Source organism: Leopardus geoffroyi, chromosome B1, assembly GCF_018350155.1.
Source record: "Leopardus geoffroyi isolate Oge1 chromosome B1, O.geoffroyi_Oge1_pat1.0, whole genome shotgun sequence".
Classification (NCBI taxonomy): Eukaryota; Metazoa; Chordata; class Mammalia; order Carnivora; family Felidae; genus Leopardus; species Leopardus geoffroyi.
This window is the reverse complement of record NC_059327.1, coordinates 55,993,410-56,014,935: the sequence shown is the minus strand read 5'-3', so window position 1 is coordinate 56,014,935 and position 21,526 is coordinate 55,993,410. Positions and strand designations below refer to the sequence as shown.

At 35.5% G+C, this 21,526-nt stretch overlaps 1 protein-coding gene across 3 annotated transcripts in view; it reads left to right on the top strand.

Annotated features, from left to right (window-relative positions):
- GALNTL6 (polypeptide N-acetylgalactosaminyltransferase like 6) overlaps positions 1-21,526 on the top strand; it is a 1,206,818-nt gene that overhangs the window by 430,825 nt on the left and 754,467 nt on the right. For all 3 annotated transcript variants that reach the window (XM_045463018.1, XM_045463030.1, XM_045463022.1), the window contains one exon: positions 6,395-6,503. In XM_045463018.1, the coding sequence (XP_045318974.1) occupies positions 6,395-6,503 (109 nt within the window). The remainder of the gene's footprint in view (positions 1-6,394; positions 6,504-21,526) is intronic.

Here is a 21,526-nt window from a genome sequence, read left to right as displayed (position 1 = left end):
CGTCGGGCTCTGGGCTGATGGCTCAGAGCCTGGAGCCTGTTTCCGATTCTGTGTCTCCCTCTCTCTCTGCCCCTCCCCTGTTCATGCTCTGTCTCTCTCTGTCCCAAAAATAAATAAACGTTGAAAAAAAAAATTAAAAAAAAAAAAAAAAAAAAAAGAATGGGGTCGGCCCCAATCAGGCAAAATTCATTGCAAGAATCAAAGCCAAGATTCTCCAGTCCACTGCCAGCATTTGGTATGTAATACTGATATCCATGATGAGCCTAGTCCTGGGACAAGACATTTATGACATTGGGCAATCCATTACTCATCTGGGGGAAACTGACAAATCCCAGGAATACTGTGAGAAAGACCAAGACCTGGAGACAGAGAGGGAACATGAAACCCAAAAAGCTATTCTGGTTAGTTAGCTATAAAAGGTTTGATGAGAATAACCCAGAAACAAATGTGGTTTGACCTCATTGCTGCTGGGGCTTCCACCTGAAAATATATAACAGCAACCCAACACTGTTGGTCAGTCTGTGGAAAGCCTTAAAACATAAACAACAGTCAGATCTGCCCCCACTTGCACCTACTACCCCTGATGTTCCACCAGCTCCAGCAGAGGTCTTGGGGATACAGTTTTAGGGGATACAGTTTTATTTGGAGTGGTGGCCCCCATCCCCCAGGTGTAGGATTCAGGCCAAAATAACCTCCAGGCAAGGGCTGTTGGAAGCCATCCATAGCCTCATGTTGAGTGTACTATTCATGGGTCCCCCAGAAACAAAAGGTGATGGGTCTGGTTAATACTGAGATGAATATTTTCTCATACATAGTAGCCCTCAGAAGTTTTTTAGTCCCCTGAGTGGTCGTGGAAGGCAAGTGGTTGCAGTCAGGAAGATCCCTTTGACACTGCAAATTGGGCTTTCCCTACCCTTCACCTACTTCCCTACCCTGAGGATATGAGATTTTTTTCTCTCTCTTCTACCAGGGAACATATTGATATAAGGTCAAACTCCACAAAAACATTTATGGGTGAATTCTACCTCTGAGTTAGAGCAATCAGACCGATGCTGAGGGAAAACACCAACTGGGAACCAGTAAGTCTACCAATCCACATGAAAATTGGTAAATGTCAAACAACATAAATTGCCTGGGGGGCATAAGTAAATAAGAGAAACTATACAGGCATTGTACCAAGTGGCTGTTTTATGCCCTGTCCACAGTGCTTTGAACAGCCTGATAAGGCCAATAAAAAAGCTAAACAGCTCATTGCTGATGACCATGGACTACTGAGAATTGAATAAGGTAGTGCTCCCAATCCACGTGGCTGTGCCCAACATTGACACCATCTTAGACACTTTGGCCACAGTCCTAGGAGTATATCATGCAGTACTGGACTTAGCAATGTTTTCTTTCCAGTATACTTCTGGCTGTTGAATCACAAGATCAATTTGCCTTCATGTGGGAAGGGCAATAGTGGACGTTTCAAGTGCTTCCTCAAGGCTACTTACTATCAGCACAGACCCACAGTATATCGTGGGATTGCAGCTCAAGCTCTGTTCTTGTTCTCCTTTTTCACATCAGTGAAATGGGTTCATTACATTGATGATATAATGCTAACAAGTACAGACTTCCCTCTATAGCAGGATACTCTGCAGATTTTGTTGGAACATCTGCAAGGGGGAAAATAGGCAGTGAACCCACAGAAAATTCAGGGCCCAGCCACCACCATAAAGTTTCTGGGAGTCATCTGGTTAGATTTAATGTATGTTGTCCCAGAAGCTGTGATTGAAAAGGGTATCCCATCCCTAAAAACATGAAAGAAGCACAAGCCTTTGTAGGGATTTGACAGTTTGGGAAGGTATTTATTCCCCACCTGGTCCAGTTTCTCCATCTCTTATACTGCCTGGTAAATAAAGGGCATGTGTAGGACTGGGCGTCAGAGCAACAAGCCCCCTTTAAGAAGGCAAAACTACTAGTGAAGCAAATTAAAGCTCTGGGCATCTCCCAAGCCGGGCTGCAATTTGAGTTAGATGTATCTGTGACTCTAGAAGGTGCGAGTTGGACACTGTGGCAGAGACAACAGAAAGAGACAGTGCCCTAGGATTTTTGCCATAGCTCTGGAAAGGAATAGAAGCCTGATATATCCCCCTCCCATCCACCCCAGCTCAAAAGCTCCTAGCAGCATTCCTCCAGATAGAGCCTCTCACAAAGGAATAACACATTGTGGTAAGAACTTTCCTCCTATCAAAGGATGGGTTGAGAATATGTTTAATTGACCCACTTATACCTTGGCTCAAACTCCCACTTTGACTAAGTGGCATGCCTTTTTACAGCAGAGGAGACCTTGTCCACCAGCCCACTCTCTCTGGGAATGCAGATGGTACTAGGCTATGCAGAGGATGTAGATCCTCCAAATGTTCCTGCCCCTATTCCTCTGTTGGCCTCTAGTACCAGTAGAGAGGAAACAAGGGAAATTCCCAGTGATTGGTCTAGTCAGGGCAATCTGTCCACAGAGATTGCAGTTGTTATTCAGCCAAACACTGACACCATCTGGATGGACACAGAAATGAACTATAGTAGCCAGTAGGCCAAACTCACAGCAGTTTGGCTGGGAATCACTTATGAGGGTTGGCCTTTAACCATTTGCACTGACAGTTGGGTAGTTCTAAAAGGATTAACCCTTTAGCATGGGCAATGGGAAGCTGAGGGGTGAATGATTGTGAATGTGCCTTGTGGGGTCAGGATATGTGGAAACACATTTGGGTTTACCTGCAACAGCCTGAGGCAGACCTCACTGTCTTCCAAGTCTGGTTCATAGAGGTCCTGACACTCCCTGACAATCAAGTTGATTCTCTAGCTTAGGTATGAGCCGTAAACTGATTCTTCAGTAGATACAGCAGATTGGTTGCATAGAAAGAGCGACCACCATAGTGCCTGGGTGGGATGGTATATTGCCAAAGACGATGTATTGGCCTTTGAATAAGTGACTTGTTTAATGCAGTAACAGCATGTTCTGTATGTACTAAATAATGCCCAAGGCAACTGCCAAAGGGGTCTGGGGCAGACTTCCCAAACAAAATCGTTCCCGAACAGTGAGATATTAGCAAGTAGACTATATTGGCCTCCTCCTTCCAAGTGAGGTTTCTAATTATACCTTAGTTTGTGTGGACACTGCCTCTGCCTTAACCCTAGCTTCCTACTCTCACTGTGCAGACCAGGCTACCACTATTAGAAGATTAGAGAATCTGAGTATCATGGATGGATGCCTTCATTGAGTAGATAGTGATTGAAAATTACATTTCAAAGGTTGTGATGTGCAAGACTGAGTAAAAGAACACAGCATTAAATATTTATTTCCCTTTATAACCCCAAAACAGCAGGGTTGGTAGAAAAGAATAATGGACTATGAAAACAACAGGTCAAGTTCCTAAAAGCTTCCAACCTCTCTTTTTCCAAGGCCAGGTAGGCATGTTCTGTTTTCCAGTGGTATAGTCATTTGACTCCCCTCTTTGTTTCCTCCATTGGCCTGAAGGACATTGTAGCACACATAGAAGTTCTTACCAACCCCACCCAGCAAGCCTTAAAGGAAGCTGTCCTCCAAAATAGTATGGCCTTGGACATTATTACTGCCTTTCAAGGAAGTGCCTGTGTCATTATCCAAACACAATGTTGTGTGTTTACACCTGATGAGTCTGCTAACCTATCTTTATTAAATCACATGAAGATATAAGTAAACATCCAGAGTAATCTAACCCCCAGCCCGGAGGACTTAGTAAATCAATGGTTGTGATCATGGGGCTCTTAGTGGGAAAAAAAAAATGTTACTTATTTTGGAAATCATTATCTTAACCTGTGTTTTTACTTGTATGTGCCCATATTGTCACTGTGACCTCTGCCTCAAATGCAGCCAGATACCCACCAAATGAGCTACTTCCATGGTAATAAAACTCTTGCTGACTGTGTTGGGCACATTGGAGAAGAGGGGGAATGTGTTAGATTGTAAGAGCTGGTCAAGATGGGTGAAGTGTTGGAGGAGGTCAACATGAGGACATGACCACTGGCTGACTAGAAAAGGGGACCTGGGCAATCGAAGCACCTCACCCCTCCCTTGTCCTTGGAACGTACATTCTACCTACTGGTCCCACACTAAGAGCTGTTTTGATAAATAGCCTTGAGAGAATAAGGTGTTGTTTATACTATTGGACTGTGTATGTAACTAAGCCCAGTTAAGGCCTCTATGTAAACTGAAAATTCTGGTGGACTTGAGCAAGGACCTATTTGTCTTTTGGCATCCAAGACAAGCCTTGTATGTAAGTTCCCTTGCTTAGTACCTCTGTCTCCTAACAAACTGCAGTGGCCTGACTCTTTCCTTTGTCTCTGCTTGTCCTCCATGTTCAGGACCCATTTGTGAACCAATAGGTAACCAGAGAGAGCTTTGCATATTTAGAGTTTACACAAGAATATCTCTATGTTTTATGCCCAAACTGATTTTAAAATTATCTGTTTTAATCCAAAAGTGTTGTTTATAAATTGGTATTTTCTAAATCACTGTAAGAGATTTTCATTACTGCTCAATATTTGTTATTGTAAATGAAAGTTTGAGATAACACATGAGTTTTGTATTTTAAAGTTATTAGATTATTTAAAAGTTCTGATTCCTAGCTGAGTTTTGGTAAAATTTCCAATTATGAAATCAATATCAATTAGGAAAAATGCATGACTTTTTTTTCTAATGTTTGCTATTATAAGCCTGAATTTTTTTTTTCCAAAATTGTTTTTTCCTATTTTCTTCTATTTTTATTATGTTCTTTTCTATTAATTTTTCCATAACTTTTCTTTCTTGTCACCCCTTTTAAAATTTATCCTTATTATCATTAATATTTTACATAAACTCATCATCATCCTTATATGTTTATTCCTCTTTATTTTCATTTTCTTGAAATCATCACTCTTGTAACAAATTGGTTTAAATATGTAGATGATAGTCATCTTACTTGGCAAATCTTTCTTCTGATTTTAAGGACTTTTTTAATGTGAAGCTCCATTTTCATCCTTTCAAACAAGTGTACCCTTTAGAACCCATAAAGATGAACTGAGATAATTTTTCATAAGCACAGTAGTTATAAGTTATACTGTTTCAAACTAAGAAATAAGACATTTTATTTGCTTTGGAAAGCCTCTTATAATAAGATGTCCTCACTGAAATTATTCATCTTTTGTTTTATATAAACTGAAACTTGAAATTTTTTTCGCTCCATTCTATAGATGTATTATTTATTTCAAAAAGTAAACCAAGTAAAAGAAAAAATGGTATGTGAACATGAAAACATTTATTTTACATTGAGTATTAAGATTGTGAAAATAAATTTCATTCAAAACATTTGTTTCTTGTTACCAAAAATAAACACCAAAAAAAGAAGTACTTTCAGCACTGTACACAAATATAATTTTCAAGTTGACATTGGAACATATTGGGTTTTACCAAAGCAAAAAACATATGTTGTGACTATACTTGTTGAGTAAGTGATAATTTCAACAAAAAGTATAACCATGTATCATACTTTAGCAGAAATTTAGATGAGAGACAGTATTAATAGTTGTTAAGACCACAATTTTGGTCTGAAGAGACTGGCCCAAGTCCTGACTTTACTACTGTGGTTTAATTCAAGTTATTTTAGTTCTCCGGGCATTACTTTAATTGGCAGAAAAATGCAGGTTTACAACGAAAGATTATCATAAAGATTAAGCAATCTTCTGTACAAAGAGTTTTTAGCATCGTGTCTGGCTCCCAGTGGCTAATAAGGCCATTCAAAAATACTTGATCAGGGGCGCCTGGGTGGCTCAGTCGGTTAAGCATCTGACTTTGGCTCAGGTCATGATCTCGCGGTCCGTGAGTTCCAGCCCCGCATCAGGCTCTGTGCTGACAGCTCAGAGCCTGGAGCCTGTTTCAGATTCTGTGTCTCCCTCTATCTCTGACCCTCCCCCGTTCATGCTGTCTCTCCCTGTCTCAAAAATAAATAAACGTTAAAAAAAAATTAAAAAAACAAAAATACTTGATCAAAATGAATGAAACTGTACAAATCACAAACAAAATTAATTCCATTTAATACCATTACTAGTATTATGCTCAGAGGAAGTGATACACAGAGTTATTAGTGTCTCCAGATGAAATAAAATGGGAAATGATAGGGGTTGTGGATGATACATGCTCTCATTTTTAAAGCTGGAAAAGGATTTTAAAATATATATTAACCTTGTCACTAGCAATAGCTTTCTTTTCAGTATACTCAGAAGATTCACTTATTCAACAAATATTCTTTGATTGCCTATTATGTGCTCGGCTGTATTTACCTACCATGCAAAAGGAAGTGCCTCCTTTTTATGCTCTGAATACTTTCCTTTTCCACAGACATTTCCACTGGGCCTGGGAGATGGGCAATTCTATGCATGGACAGATGGTTTGAGAAGAAAGGACTGGCATGACTATGAAAGCATTCAGAAAGAGGCTATGCGCTCAGGTATGAAGTTCAGTGTAAGCCAAAGTGTTACTTTAATTACTGCAGTGTCTCATTTGTCACTTAAAGAGTCTTGAATTAGCATCTCTTCTGCGTACAGTAAGGTATGTCTCATGGGGGTGTTGGAGGTCAATGCTGAACAGAATTAAAACAACTTCACATTTCTGAGAGAAAACAAATAATGAACAGCCTTTACAATATCAGCTGAAGAAGAGGTTACATAAGTTTTAGAAATCTATAATATTTCATATTTCCAGACTGTTTTCTAGTAATTTCTGAGGATATCTTAAGATTTATCAGTGATACTTGACTTGGTTGGTTGACATCTGTCTTGAGCTTGTTTTGCTTGTTAGGGCTGATGTATGTCTAACAGTGTGCAATATTGAAGGGGTACCACAGTTCTAGACCTTGGCAGGGGAACAGCAAGTTGGTAGATCATATGAACTAGATAGAGATAGAGAAAACATTTTAGTTCTTGGAAAAAGTAACCAGAGAAAATAAGTCTTGGTAGAAGGACAGTAAAATTAGGTTGTTGGAAACAGGGATTCAGAAAGGTATATAATTAGAAATCAAATGAACATGAGTAACATATGGTATGAAGTCCATATGCTTTCACTCAAACAGAGAAGCTCTGTTTTTTTTCATACTGAGGATGTCATAGAACTAGAGAAGCCTTTGTTTGGTAGGACTGAGACATCTGAGCAGCATTGAGACATTGCATTCCAAGTCAAATCGGCAGCAAAAGTATGACCAAGCGCAGTATGAGGTCCTCCTGGTTAACCTTTCTCATAGATCATCCCATCAGGCAAACTGGAGTGTGAGTATTTAAATAGTTATGAAATTGTGCAGACTGTGAAATGATTTTGCTCTGGATCGGTTGTGGTTGATCTAATTATAGCCTTCTTTCATTTTCTTCTTCCATTCCTTTTCTCCAAATAAAGCTCCTCTCTCCCCTCAACTTCATTAAAGCTGCTCATCCCAAGAATGTTCTCTATTAGTCAGAGAACCAAGCTCTTCCAGCTTTCATTGTCTCCCCACTTGGCCATGACCCCATGAATGGTTCCTTCCAGTATCCTCACTTTTCCAGCTCTCTTATCTTTTCCTTCTATTTTCTCAATAAGCCCTGTATTAATCCAACCATCTGTTCCTTTTTCTAACCCCAGAATGCTGAAAATTTTTGGAGATGCTCACATAATTTAATCAACTGAAACTTCAATTTACTGAGCAGATATTTTGTACTAGGTACTTTATATATGAATTTTATTTAAACCACATAATTACTCTAATAGGAATTATTATCCCAAATTTGTAAAAGAAAGAAAAGAAAAGAAGCAATATGGAACTGGGTCCTTAAGAATTTATTAAATATTATCCAAGGTCAAACATAATAATTTGCAAAACTAGATTAAAAATCAGGTCTTATCATGCTCCATTACATCCCACTGTTAGACATTGAATAATAAATATTTGGACAATATGGAGTAATGGCAGCGCACATATGTGAGGGAGAGATGCACCTGGGTTCATATTGTCTTTTCTGTACATGAGCTATGTAGGTGGCAAATCAATTTATCTTTCTGATGTTATACTTTGCAGAATTGCTGTAAGGATGAAAGATAATACACCTAAATAATTGGCCAATTATTTGGACATATTATAAACTCAGCTAATAATAACTATAATTATTAATTCATCTAAATTTCTTTCACTTGATTTGGTATGCCTAGCCTTCACCAGTGTGATGGGTTTTGGGTAAAAATCCAGTACTTCACATTTATCTCTGCTTCATATCATTCTTTCTGCCTCCTGTGTAAGCATGCTGTTTATGTTCTCATCTTACTTGGGCCAAGGGAAAGTTGACATACAAAGAAAATTGGAAATATAACAAATTTTCTAAAGCATAAATTTTCTATGGAATTAGAAAACTTTGAAATGCTAAATGTTATATGATTCGCTGGAAAATACATGACAACTGAAATAGACTAAAATTCATAATTTAAAATTATATGAAATAGTACATAAATAACAGGACTACACACACACAAATATACAAGCAGGTACACAGTCAAACATCTCTGTTCTTTGTATCTAAGTCAAGAAAAAGGATCATCTGTGTAGATTTTTATTACCTATGTATTTATACCTAAACAAATACTGTTGCATTTTTCTTGTGTTTAGGCTTAATCTAATAATTGAATCATAATGTCTGAATTTCTTCTTTTACTCAGAATAATTTTTGAGATTCATCCCTGTCCTTGTGTGTAATTCTCATTGATTTATTTCCACTGTTGTTTAATTTTCTACAACATTCTCCCCTTCATGGGCATTTGGGGAGTTCCTGGGTTTTCGTCATTATATATAATGTTGCTCTAAATATTTTTGTATATGGTTCTGGGGTAGAGCATTAAATTAAGAAATAACTGACTATTTTTCAATATTGAATCATCTATTCTATGGCATATATGATATTTACTTGCTGCTTATTTATTATCTTTAGAGATGTGTTAATAATTTTATCCTCACATATTTTTAGTGTTATTCCTAGAAAACCAATGTTATATGGGTATTGTACATGTTATTGATTTTATTGAAATTCCACATTGTTTGTAGCTGATATATAGAATATTAATAAATATTAATATTTACTTGAATTTGAAACTTTCTAAACTATTAATTATAATTATTTACCTATATGTTAGCTTGAATTCTCAATGCTACAAGAATTGACAGTGCTTAATTTTTTTTTCCTTCCATTCTAGATCTTATAATTTTTGTTCTGTTTGTTTAGTTCTACTTAGTGTCTTTGCTTGGCATCCCAGCGTAATGGTAAATAGTGGTTTTTGGTGGCATATCATGACCTGTTCTAATTCTGACTGTCACAGATTAGACACTTACTTTAAGATTTTATCTATTTAATGAAAATACACTTTATTATGATTGCTAAGCCTTCTGGAGCTAGTTTACTGAGAGTCTTGTTTATTTTTGTTTAAACCTAAATGAATATTGCTATTATCAGAAGTTTTTTGTTTGTTTGCATCTGTTGAAATAGATAAAAGATAAATTTTCTCTTTTAATATGTTATTTGGGTAAATTATTTGTATTTATTTTGTAATGGAAATCAAATTTCCAATTCTAGACTAAATATGTCTTTTTATTTATTATCAGATTTGGTTTGCTAATATTTTATTCAACATTTTTGAGTCTTTATTCATGAATGAATACCGGACACAAGTTGTTTTTGTTTTTGTTTTTGTTTTTGTTTTTGTTTTTGTTTTTGTTTTTCTCATAGACCCCATGTCAAATTTTGGTAACAATGTAATGATAGCTTCATAAATTACTCGGGTAATAATTTCTGTCTTTCTGTGCTTTGTAATTGCTTGTTGTATATGAGAATTATACATTTGTTGATAATTATGGAGACCTTGTGGGTGAAACTATCTGGACCTGGACTTTCTTAGAGCAAAGAATGTAGCTACTAGGTTAAACTTTTAAAATGGTTACAGCACTAGTTGATTGTCTATTTCTCCTGGAATTAACTGTATTTTTCTATCAATTTGTCCATTACTTCTAAGTGTTCATATTTATTAGTAAATTTATTCATAACATCTTCAAATATTTCATAATGTCTGCAATGCTTAAATTTATGTTGCTTTTTCTTTCAAATATCATTTGTACTGTTATTTTCATTTCTTCTTAATCTATTAAACCAGGAACTGTCAATTTCATCAGTCATTTCAAAAACCAGGTTTTTACTTTGTTTATCTTATCTGTTATGTTTTTCTCATATGTTTACAGTCTTATATGTAGTATTTCTTTTCTTTGACTTTATTTCCATACTATATTTTTCCCTAATTTTTAAAATTGATTCATAGCCCCTTAATTTCAGCCTCTCTACTCCTGTGGACCGCATATTTAGGACTCTACATTCCCTTCTAAGTAGCACTTTAAGTACATAGCACTGCTCTGTGTTCCAGCATTTTATATTTGTTTTTTATGTTTTAGTTATACTTTAGTTATGTTTTCAAATGTCTAGCCTACTTAAATACTGAAATTATCTTAACAATAAGAAAATCCAGAAATTACCTATAAATAAAAATCTCAATAATATTTTCAAAAATATATTAACATAAGCATGCATTTCATTAAATGTCCTTGTTAGTATTTTTATTAAGATTGTTTATTCTTTGTTCTGGCAATTACATCTTTGAGACATATATGGTAATTTTTGAATATCAGGCATTTTAAGTATCTGTTTTTAGTTAGTAAGTAATTTATGGGGTGCCATACTGTTTAACTCAGGTGAGTAATGAGGTAGGTATTGCTTTCACCTTTCAGGAAATGGACATTTCCTACATTAAAACAATAAAAACAGAAAAAAATGCAATTGAAGGATAGACTCTAAGACCTTAGGTGTAGCATTGGGGTTGTTTTCTGGTACATCTGTACCCTTAGAGTTATACTAAATTTAATGGGTTCTTTGAATTTGTTAGAAGAATTCTAACTAAATGTTCAAAGAAAGACAGAGCTTTTATTATTTCATAATCTTGTACTGCTTTGTTTTGAGATTAGCATTAACCAAACTAATTTAACCATAGAAGAAGTGTATCCACATAGCATGTCAGAGTCAGGAAGCCTTCCTGGAAAAGGTAAACCAAATTTGAAAAGATAAAGGTCTACCCTGATATCAGATAAAGTTGGCTTTCATTCGATTAATTTTCTGACCTCTTTTTCATAATAAGTCAGCCATATTTTTAGCATGGCTATTTTTTCTAACCATATGTTTTCTATATACAATCCCATTGTGTTTCATTAAGTTAGTTTCAGCATCAAATTCTCATTTTAGAATTTATTGACACTAGGTTTCATCTTTTAACAGTTTTGCTATTCTTCTGAGTCATACTATCCCAAAACTGAAAAGCATGCTTTTTGAAAATCATTCAAATTATTTATAAAAGTTGAATGGAAGGAACTGAACTAGGGATTCCCTTCATATAATATAAAAGACAATATATAAATTGATAATGATGTGTTATTCATTATATATTGTTATATTATACATTATTCAGTATTACTCTAGCAGCTAAAAAGCTATCCAGTTGACATTTCTCTATATATAATTTGAAAAAAAAAAAGGTAAATATATTTCTGAAATCAAAATAAAGTCTGCCTGTGGCATATCCCCCACCTGTGGATCTAATAACTTGTACCAGATGTTGAGAAGAAAATGCAATTGGTTTAGGTAACTGTTTCTTATTTAATATGTGATGTTTCCTAATTGTCATAACATCTTTCTCTAAGTGGTAAAAACATCCTTTCCTGCAGTCTATCCAGGGTGGTGCATATGTGTGTGTGCATGTGCACATATGTACATGTGTTTTATGAAATCATTTTAAGACTATTCATCTGTATTTCTAGAAAGCACTTATTTTTAGTTTTGAAATTTGAAAAATTTCCTGTCCAGTCTTCTTTTTATTTTAACTTTAAAGATTTTCACTATGCTTATCACTGGTTTTGGGATTTCAGTATGTGTGAACTCAACATGAAAAAAGCTATTCTCAACTCTTATATTTGATCTATTTCTTTGAAATGGATTATCCCTTCATATAATCATATCAACTCACACATTCTCCTATAAGCCTCAAGAATCTTATGAAATTATATCTAACTTTTCACTACTTCCATTTGTCTTAATCAGTTTTGAATATTCAAAGTTTTTATTGTCTTATTCTATTCATTTATTCATTCACTTGTTCAAAAAATACTTTTCAATGTCACTATATTTTAAATACTGCTCCGAACTCCGAAAGAAAAAATACACAAAAATGAACTACAGTGGCTCTTACAAAGTGTGCAGCATGGTTGAAGGAGATTTCACTGTTACTGACATCAAACCATTGATCTCTCTTACCTAAATTATTTCAGTAGCCTCCGAACTGATCGCCTTGTCCCATAGTCAGCTTTTCAAATAGCAGCCAGAGAGATCTTCTACAAATATGTAACCTGATCAGAGCATTTGACTCCTCTGCTCAAAAGCCTACAAACGCTGCTCATTATATTCAAAATTAAATCCAAACCTATTCCATGATTATGAGATCCAACGTGATCTACTCCTGACATGTCACTGTCCTGGTCTCCTACTGATTGACATTCGATCAATTGACAGTCAGTCTCTCCACTGGCCAGATTGGCCTCTTTGTTTTTCCTTAAGCAGGCTAAACATGTGACTTTTCATTTATTATTCCTGCTGTTTGGAACACTCATGATTCATATCTTTCAACCCAGTCTCTCCTTGAGTAAGAACACAAAACCATATATCACCAGCCTAGACATACATACCTGCCAAGCAACACATTATCCTATATAGATATAGTCCTTTTCATGCACTTTCTATCCCTTTATGGTACTTAATTTATAATAATTATCTATCTATATTTACACGTATATATATTTATTTAATGAATTAAGAATTTTATAATTCCTTGAAATATAATCACTTGTCCAAAGGCTCTAAATTGCAATATTATCTTGAATCACTGAATTGTTGGAGTTTTTGAATAATGACACTCCTATATAAGAGAATATTGTGAAAACCTGACACAAATTGTTGCTGCTTTTCCCTTCTGGGAGATTGCATCCAAGGCCCCCTTAAACCTTACGATCAAAGTTACCAGATGTTCATACTAATCATTGTGAATTTCCATAGCAAAACATCTAAAGAGTATGAATTAAAACACTATTTGAGAAGTAGGAGTGTACTATGCTTTAAAATGATTAATAGTAAGGTTTTCTATGTTCCTTTAAACAACAGCTCACTTTAGTGCTGATCAGGGACCCATTTTGCTCTTAAATGTCCTTATTCTACATAATTGAGCAAGATTGCCAACCAAACAGAATGGGAAACAGAAATGTGCTTCATCTGGGAGATACTGTAACTACTTTGCATTCAGGAGGTACAAAAAAATGGTAATTTTGCTATAACTACAATGGCTTCTGGTCATTTTTTTAAAATTTTGTTTTAATGTTTATTTACTTTTGAGAGAGAGAGAGAGAGAGAGAGAGAGAGCAAGCTGGGGAGGGACAAAGAGAAAGGGAGACATAGAATCTGAAGCAGGCTCCAAGTCTGAGCTGTAAGCACAGAACCAGATGTGGGGCTCAAACTCACAAACTGTGAGATCATGACCTGATCCAAAGTCAGACGCCCAACCAACTGAGCCACCCAGGTGCCCATGGCTCCTGGTCATTTTTAAGTGATGCCTCATGTCCCTTAAAAATAGTATCTGGCATCTTTTTTTAATTACCAGCAACAATGAGCATTGTTTATTGTTAGTAATTTCAGAATATTTTATGTCTATGATATGTTCTCAATAAATTTTGTAATGAGATCTTTGGTCAACTTTGGGAAGTATTACCAAAATAACATTTATTATTATTCATTGGGTTAAAATTAACTTTTAATGAAATATTTCCTTTGACAGTTATTGTATAATAATGAAAATGTAAAATGGAAGTGAAAAGATTGTGAGCATTCTGTTGAGATGTATCATTTATATGTCTAATAATAGAACAAAATTTAGCTGAAACAGAATTGAGTGACATTAGGGAAAAACCCCTTCAATATTATCACATGAAAATAGCAGTAGAAATATCTCAGGAGATTTAGTAAACTCTAATGAGTTTGTATTTAAAAATAAGACAAAATTAACTTTTAAAATAGTTCAATTTACCTATTTTTTGCAAAACTAAGAATATCTCTGTTTAGAAAAATCAGCTTCCCCTGGGTAAGTGTGCATAAGATTATTTGGTCTTATTTTTCACATTTGTAAAATGTGGTTTAATGATAGCCCCTATCACACAGTTATTTTAAGTGTTAATTAGGTTACATAATTAAACTAACTGGACTGTGGTTATGCTCAATTAGTGGTCATTTGTATATTCACAAAACCCTGATTCCTATGCCTATAGGGTTATAATTTGAATAACCTATCATAATTTTTTCATGCCTCCAAATCTAGTTGATTGGCACAAAATCTCCCAAAAATTGTCACAAGGGGGTTCATATTATCACATACTTCAAGTAGAGCTATATCTCTTCACTTTAGGTTTTATTATTATAAGACAAACATTTTGTAAGCATCTGCCCCAAACCTGTTTCCAACCAGGTATTTTGCTTATGTTTTGATAAAAATTGTTTTCATATGGTAGTTGTGATTATTATCAATTTTTTTCTGGCTATAAATGCTCCACATTTGGTGGGAGTTATATGAGTAGATAATAATCCTTGATCATGAAGAAATGGAAAACGTTCTGCTGAAGGAAGATAATGTCTGATAAGAGCCAAGAAGGAAAAGATGAGAAACATCTAGTAAAGCAAAGGATTTGAATCTAAATGGATCCAGTAAACTAAATGGATCCAGGCTAGATTGATTTTATGCCTGCCATTCATTTTCCTGAAGTCTTGCACTCAATTTTGTTCTTTCCAGTTATAACCCTTTCCTGTACAGCTTTGAAGTAAGGGTGAAGTGTAAGTTTGTATTTTCTATCAGCTTACCACACAGAAAACTCTAATACCCACTAATATTTGTGCCATAATTCTAATGGTAGTAATCTATCTGTTAATAGTAAATCTTGAAACTCCGTGAAGTTAGATTTGTTATTTTTGCTGTGGCTTTAATTTTTAGTAGGGGTTAGAACCATCCTTACATTTAGTGTAGCATAGTTTATGTACTTATTCAGTATATATAAGTTTTAGGAAGAAAAGTAAGAGAACAAAAAATAGACAATTTTTGATGACCTGGGACTCTGGTGCCATCCTTATGATGAAAACTAAAATTTACAACACGCTAATGCTATGGTAACTGAGAGTTCCCCGTGATTTGAGGGATTGTAATTTGTTCAAGCCTAAATTATCATTATGGCATTGTACTTTAGGTATAATTCATAGAGATTCAAGTGATTATTTGAACACCCTCCAAAATTCATCTCCAGGATCTGGCACAAATATTTCAGTAATGAGTTCTGGGCCTTCTTGGCTCCATTATCTAATGAGGGCTGTAGAGGAAATGTGTGTGTTTACCCACTAGGGAAGGAAAAGTGCCAGCACCAGAGACTGATGGCAACACTGTCGAGACATTGACTTCAGAACCGTAAATGCCAGTTTGACTTGTGCTCTGAGTGAATAGCAGTGGTTTTTGAGCAGCCTTCATGCCCGATGAAAGCAACTGGGCCTTCTGACACTTAGTAGTCATAGAAACGTGACATAAACGATCCTCAGGAATACTAGGAGCTCAGAATAGGATTGTTTGATTTTAAAGGAAAATATCTGTCCCCAAATATGTTGAACAAACTTGAATTATTTATAAAACGTAGACATTCTAATATCATGAAGAAATAGATTTAATGGATAAAGAATGTAATTTGATACAGTGTTTGGTTTACTGATGTGAAATGACCAGGAGAAATCACAAAGGAATTAGTATTATGAGGCATTTAATAATTATTTGAATTTCCATAGTGACCAATTGAGCCTTAGGGATCCAAATTCATTATTGGACTAGAATTACTAGATTAACTTAATAGACATTGACCTAGATAACAATCTAATAGAATTTAATAGTGCACATAATTATAGATATCTATAGATAGATAGATATAGATATAGATATAGATATAGATATAGGTATATATCTCCACTCATGCATATAAAATTCTTTTTATTTTGTATTAAGGAAAAGGTAGTCGTTGAGGAGTAACTTTTTAAAAAAATGTTTATTTATTTTTGAGAGGGAGAGAGAGCACGAGCAGAGGAGGTGCAGAGAGAGTGGGTGACACAGAATCCAAAGCAAGCTCCAGGCTCTGAGCCGTCAGATGCAGAGCTCAAACCCATGAACCATGAGATCATGACCTGAGCTGAAGTCAGACGCTCAACGAACTGAGCCACCCAGACACCCCAAGGAATAACTTTTGAAATTATAGCAAATGTCTTATAAACAAAGAAGTTATTGGATTGATGCTCAAGTTTTAGTTCTTGTGCTTTATAATGATAGAAATATTTCATGCAACTTGATAAAATATTTTATAAGCCTTCTGACATATGCATTGTGAGCATTTTTGTAACCAGAACAAAGACACTAATTGCATTCTCCAAATTTGGAAAGTCAGTGTCATACTTATGACAAAGACCTACCATTTTTTTTTTTTACTACAAATCCTATATTATTCTTTCCTTTATACTGCATTTTTTTCTTTTCATTCTTTCTATCTGCATAGTGCCTTAACATGAGTATAGTGATTTCTTGCACATTGCCTCAATGTTTCTCACAAAAGCCCCATTAGTAGGAACGGTCAAATATAAAAATATAAAAATATAAAAATAAATAAATAAAAGTATAAATATAAAAATATAATGGTCAAATATAAAAATAAAGAAACAAAATTAGAAAAGTGATTTTATATGTATATGTGTGTCACATTATGCATGTGATTTTAAACATGTATATTACATAAATATATCAAGTGATAATATTATAGATGCATACACACACACCCCTTCAAGTTAATGGCATGCATAACTCCAATATTCTGGGACAACCTTGTTTTTATAAATACTATTCTTATCTGTTTAGTGACTCTTCCTTCTTCAACTATTTGCCACCTATAGCACATGTAACCTGAATTGTCTTGTGCCTTATTCACCTGTGTATAAATGGAAACCATATCAATAGTGATGACTCAGTTTCTCTGACTCTTGCTTTCCACTATGTATGGACCCCCAATCTTCTCTCTACAAAACCTCACCATAATTTCTGAGCTCCTGGAAGTAACTGCAAGTTTACTAGGCATTAACATCCCTATTCATTTACTCTGACCCTACACTGACAACTGATGGTTGCTACTCAAGTTCAGCATCTTACTGCCACCAGCACTGGAACCTTGTCTCCAGTGCTCCCAAAGCAGCATCATGTCACTAAGGCATTATGCTGTGTTTTTCACAGCCCTGCATATGGTTGTTCTTTAGAGAAGCGGGCAAGGGAATTCCTCTTTTCTCTGTTTTGTGTAGCACTTTGTCATCTAGGCACTAAATTTGCAATTCACTCTCTCCCGGAGATCCTTATACAAAAGAGCTCCTTCTTTCGTCAAAAGGACTCAGCTACAAGTTTCTAAAACCAGACTGGGAACCAATATCAGATAGACATCAACTAGTTGTTCTATATTCTTTCTTCCCCTAATGCACTACTTGCTTGTGTACAATCTGAATGTGTGAAAACCCATAAGAGAATAAATTTAACCAGGAGATACCTCTAGGCTAGTTCATCAGATGAGTAAAATTTCACCACTGGGGACAACTGGACTCAAGCTGAGACCCCCAACCCCACCCCAGTAAATACAGACTGCACTATAGATGTAAATATGTTAGATGATTCTATGTTCCTTTTCAATGTACTATTATGTTAAAATAAGCAGTCATGCATAAACTCTTAGCCAGCAATCTACACCATTATAAATTGTATTTTACTTATTTTTTTTTATTTTTTTAAATGTTTATTTTTGAGAGAGACAGAGACAAAATGCGAGTGGGTTAGGGCAGAGAGAGAGGGAGACACAGAATCCAAAGCAGGCTCTAGGCTCTGAGCTGTCAGCACAGAGCCCAATGCGGGGCTCGAACTCAAGAGCTGTGAGATCATGACCCGAGCTGAAGTTGGCCGCTCAACCAACTGAACCACCCAGGCGCCCCTGTATTCAACTTATTTTTAAACAAAATTATAATATTGTAAAAACATTAGTAAACTAATAAATGCTTATAGAATAATTTTTCAAGTTCATAAACAATTGTATTAAAGTGTTACTTTTAACTACTAAAAAAAAAGAGCAATTCTACCTCTTTTATGAAGATTTGTAGTCAATTTTTTAAAATAATGAACAAAATGGATTTGGCAAAGAACAATGCAATACTTTTTTTTTTAATAAATGAAATATACATGCCCTGTAATGTTTTTGAACTGTTTAAAGATACCTTTAAATATTTCTTTAAATTTAATGATGTGTTAGTTCCTTCATAATGAAAGGAGTAGAGGACACACGGTCAGATAATGTCAGTCAGCTTGTGGACATTTAACAGTAAACCAAAGGTGCTGAAAAGGAGAAAATACTTACATAGGCAACCTTCCTGGGCTTCAGAAGAATCTGAAAGTTGGACAGCCTGCAGTGTGGCAGTAGTAATATCCCAGTGGCTTTGTAGCTGCACAGCAAGGAACAACCCATTAGAAAAGCTCTTTCTTCCTATCTGGTGAGGAGTTATATCTTCTGCATCTCAGTCAGCTTCTACTGCTTCTGCTCTTCCTTTCTCTAATGACGGCCTTCTTCATTGTATCTCCAGGCAAAGTGCCTTAGAAGTGAGGATGTGACTGGGTAGAGCAGTCACTGGTCAGTTTAGGTTATCTCTAGGATGTAAATCACTTATGCCAGGCTTCCTCAAACACCGTGTTAGATGATTCCGTTTGGTTCAGATGGTAAGCATCTTGCAAACCTATAGGCAGAATACAAAACATAGCAAGTATTGCTTTATGGATCAGTTTTGGCAATTATTCATAAGGGATTAATAAATTTAGCAGACACTTAGAGCACACTATGCCATAGAGCCAATTTTTATGTTCTTCTGATTATTCTCAATAACAAGTATCTCTCCTGAAATAAAAAGATGTCAGGGCCAGGATGATGGGACCAAGGCTTATATTAGTCATGTTTTTCCAGAGAAACAGAATCAACAAATGTATATATGTTTGGATTATGTATATACGTATGGAGAGAGATCTGTTTTGAAGAATGGGCTCACCCAATTGTGGAAGGAGCCTGACAAGTCCAAAATCTGATGGGGAAGGCTGGCAGGGTGAAGGCTCAGGAAAGAGTTGCAGTTCAAGTCCAAAGACAGTTCACGGTAGAATTCCTTCTTGCTCAGAAGTCAGCCTTTGTTCTGTTAAGCTCTTCAACTGATTGGATGAAGCCCAACCACATTATGGAGGGTAATCTGCTTAATTTGAAGTCTACTGATTTAAGTGTTAATCTTATCCAAAAAAACACCACCTGGAAACGTCCAGAATAATGCTTGACAAATATCTGGGCACCAGAGCTTAGCCATGTTGACATACAGAAATTAACCATCACAAGGCCCAGCAAGGCCTGAGCATACACAGGAATTAATGCTGTATGGGGCAGGGAAAGCCTGAACACCAGGCTGGAGGTTCTGAACAAGTGAACTGATTCCTCCCTACACTTGGTACTGGGAGAAGATCAGGTTTTGCAACTGATAATTCTGGGAATAGAAAATTCTAGGAACAATTCTGGAAATATACTGATACCTCAGTAAGGGACAGGTGATTTAATGGTTTCTCCAGTTCAGGTATTGCTACCAAGAAAGAACAGGTGAACCTGTATTTCAAGGGAAAGTAAAGCCAAGATTAAAAAGGAGCATAATAGTCATAAATAGCTAGAGAAAGGAACACAAGAAGGATACGTCAACAGAAAAACTGAAATCTAGTGAAATAGAACTTCAAGAGGGGACAGAGAGAGCTGAAACACAACAGCAGCAACAATAACAATGGGACGTTCAAAGAGGATCAGTTTAACCATGCAAAGGACTTTCTGGAACTAAAAATGTTACGTTGAACTTAACACATTTAGTGTAAGTATAGAAGGAGTGGATGATGACTTCTGAAACATATTTGTGGACAGGAAGATGAAATATAAAAATATGTCAAAACAGCACAGAAATTAAGAGATAGAAATTATGGGCAGAGGCTTAAAACTATGAACAGATGCATGAATTTAAACAACTGAAAAAGAAAATAATTTTTAAAATATTAACAGAAGATTTTTTGGATCTCAAGAATATTTCAGTCCAAAGATGGAAAAATTGATGAAAAAAGACACACCTAAGCAGATGTTCATTAAAAATTCTGAATTAGGATAAAAATAATCTTTTTTAAATTTCCTGGCAGAATGAGAAGTTATATATAGAGAAAAGGTAATTAGTCTGTCATTAAAATCTTCATCTACAGTTCTAAGAATTAGAACTGGGCCACTCAAGTGTCCTGCAACAAAGTATTTTTAAATTAGGATTTGTGTGTTGGTTTTTTAGACACAATGCTATTGCAGTGTTACTGCATTGAGTATTACATACTCAATAGATTACAGTATATAGTTAATATAGTGTACCTACATACATAACTTATATATGCTCTAGAAAACCAAAAAATCAATTGACTTGCTTTATTGCTATATTCATTTTATTGCAGTGGCCTGGAGCCAAACTGTACCATCTCTGAGGTATGTCTGTTCTATATTTCACATTCTAAATTGAAAATAATTCTAAATGATGTGAATCCCAAGGGTGAGTCACAAAAGTTGAAAAAAATGACAACGTCAATGTGGAATTGAGTGATCAGAGAAAGCATGAGGGACAGCGATGGAAATTAAATAAGGCTTTGGAAGATGGCTACTAGAGCCATTCCTAGACTGGGGGTGGCAAAAGAGACCTAAGCAAAAAAGAATATAGAAACTTATTTAAATATTGGAATGGATTGTCATAGGAATGCCATGACCAACGAGACCGAGGAATGTCAGGGACAAGTTAAATGTGATTAGCATACAAAAATCTGGTTTAAATTGAGCTCATCTATTTCACAATGACAGGCATTTAAGCAGTCTAAAAAGGGAAAATGACAGTAATACTGAAGTTATGCCATTCTTTTAAACATAGCTAAGATTATTAATACTGAGTATGAGTTGGTACAATGGGTGGCATTTCTGAAGTGAGACATCACATGTCATTCTGCAAACTTGTATGTGACTGGAAGATCGCATTGTGATCATGATAGGTGTTCATATCAATTCACTTTCTCTGAGAACCTGAGAATATAATACAGTCAACACATCTGTTCCAAATACATCATCTTCATGAGGCATAAGTACCAATGAAATGCATGTCCCTGAATATATTTATTTTTTTGTCTTTCTTTCCATTTGTTTGTTTT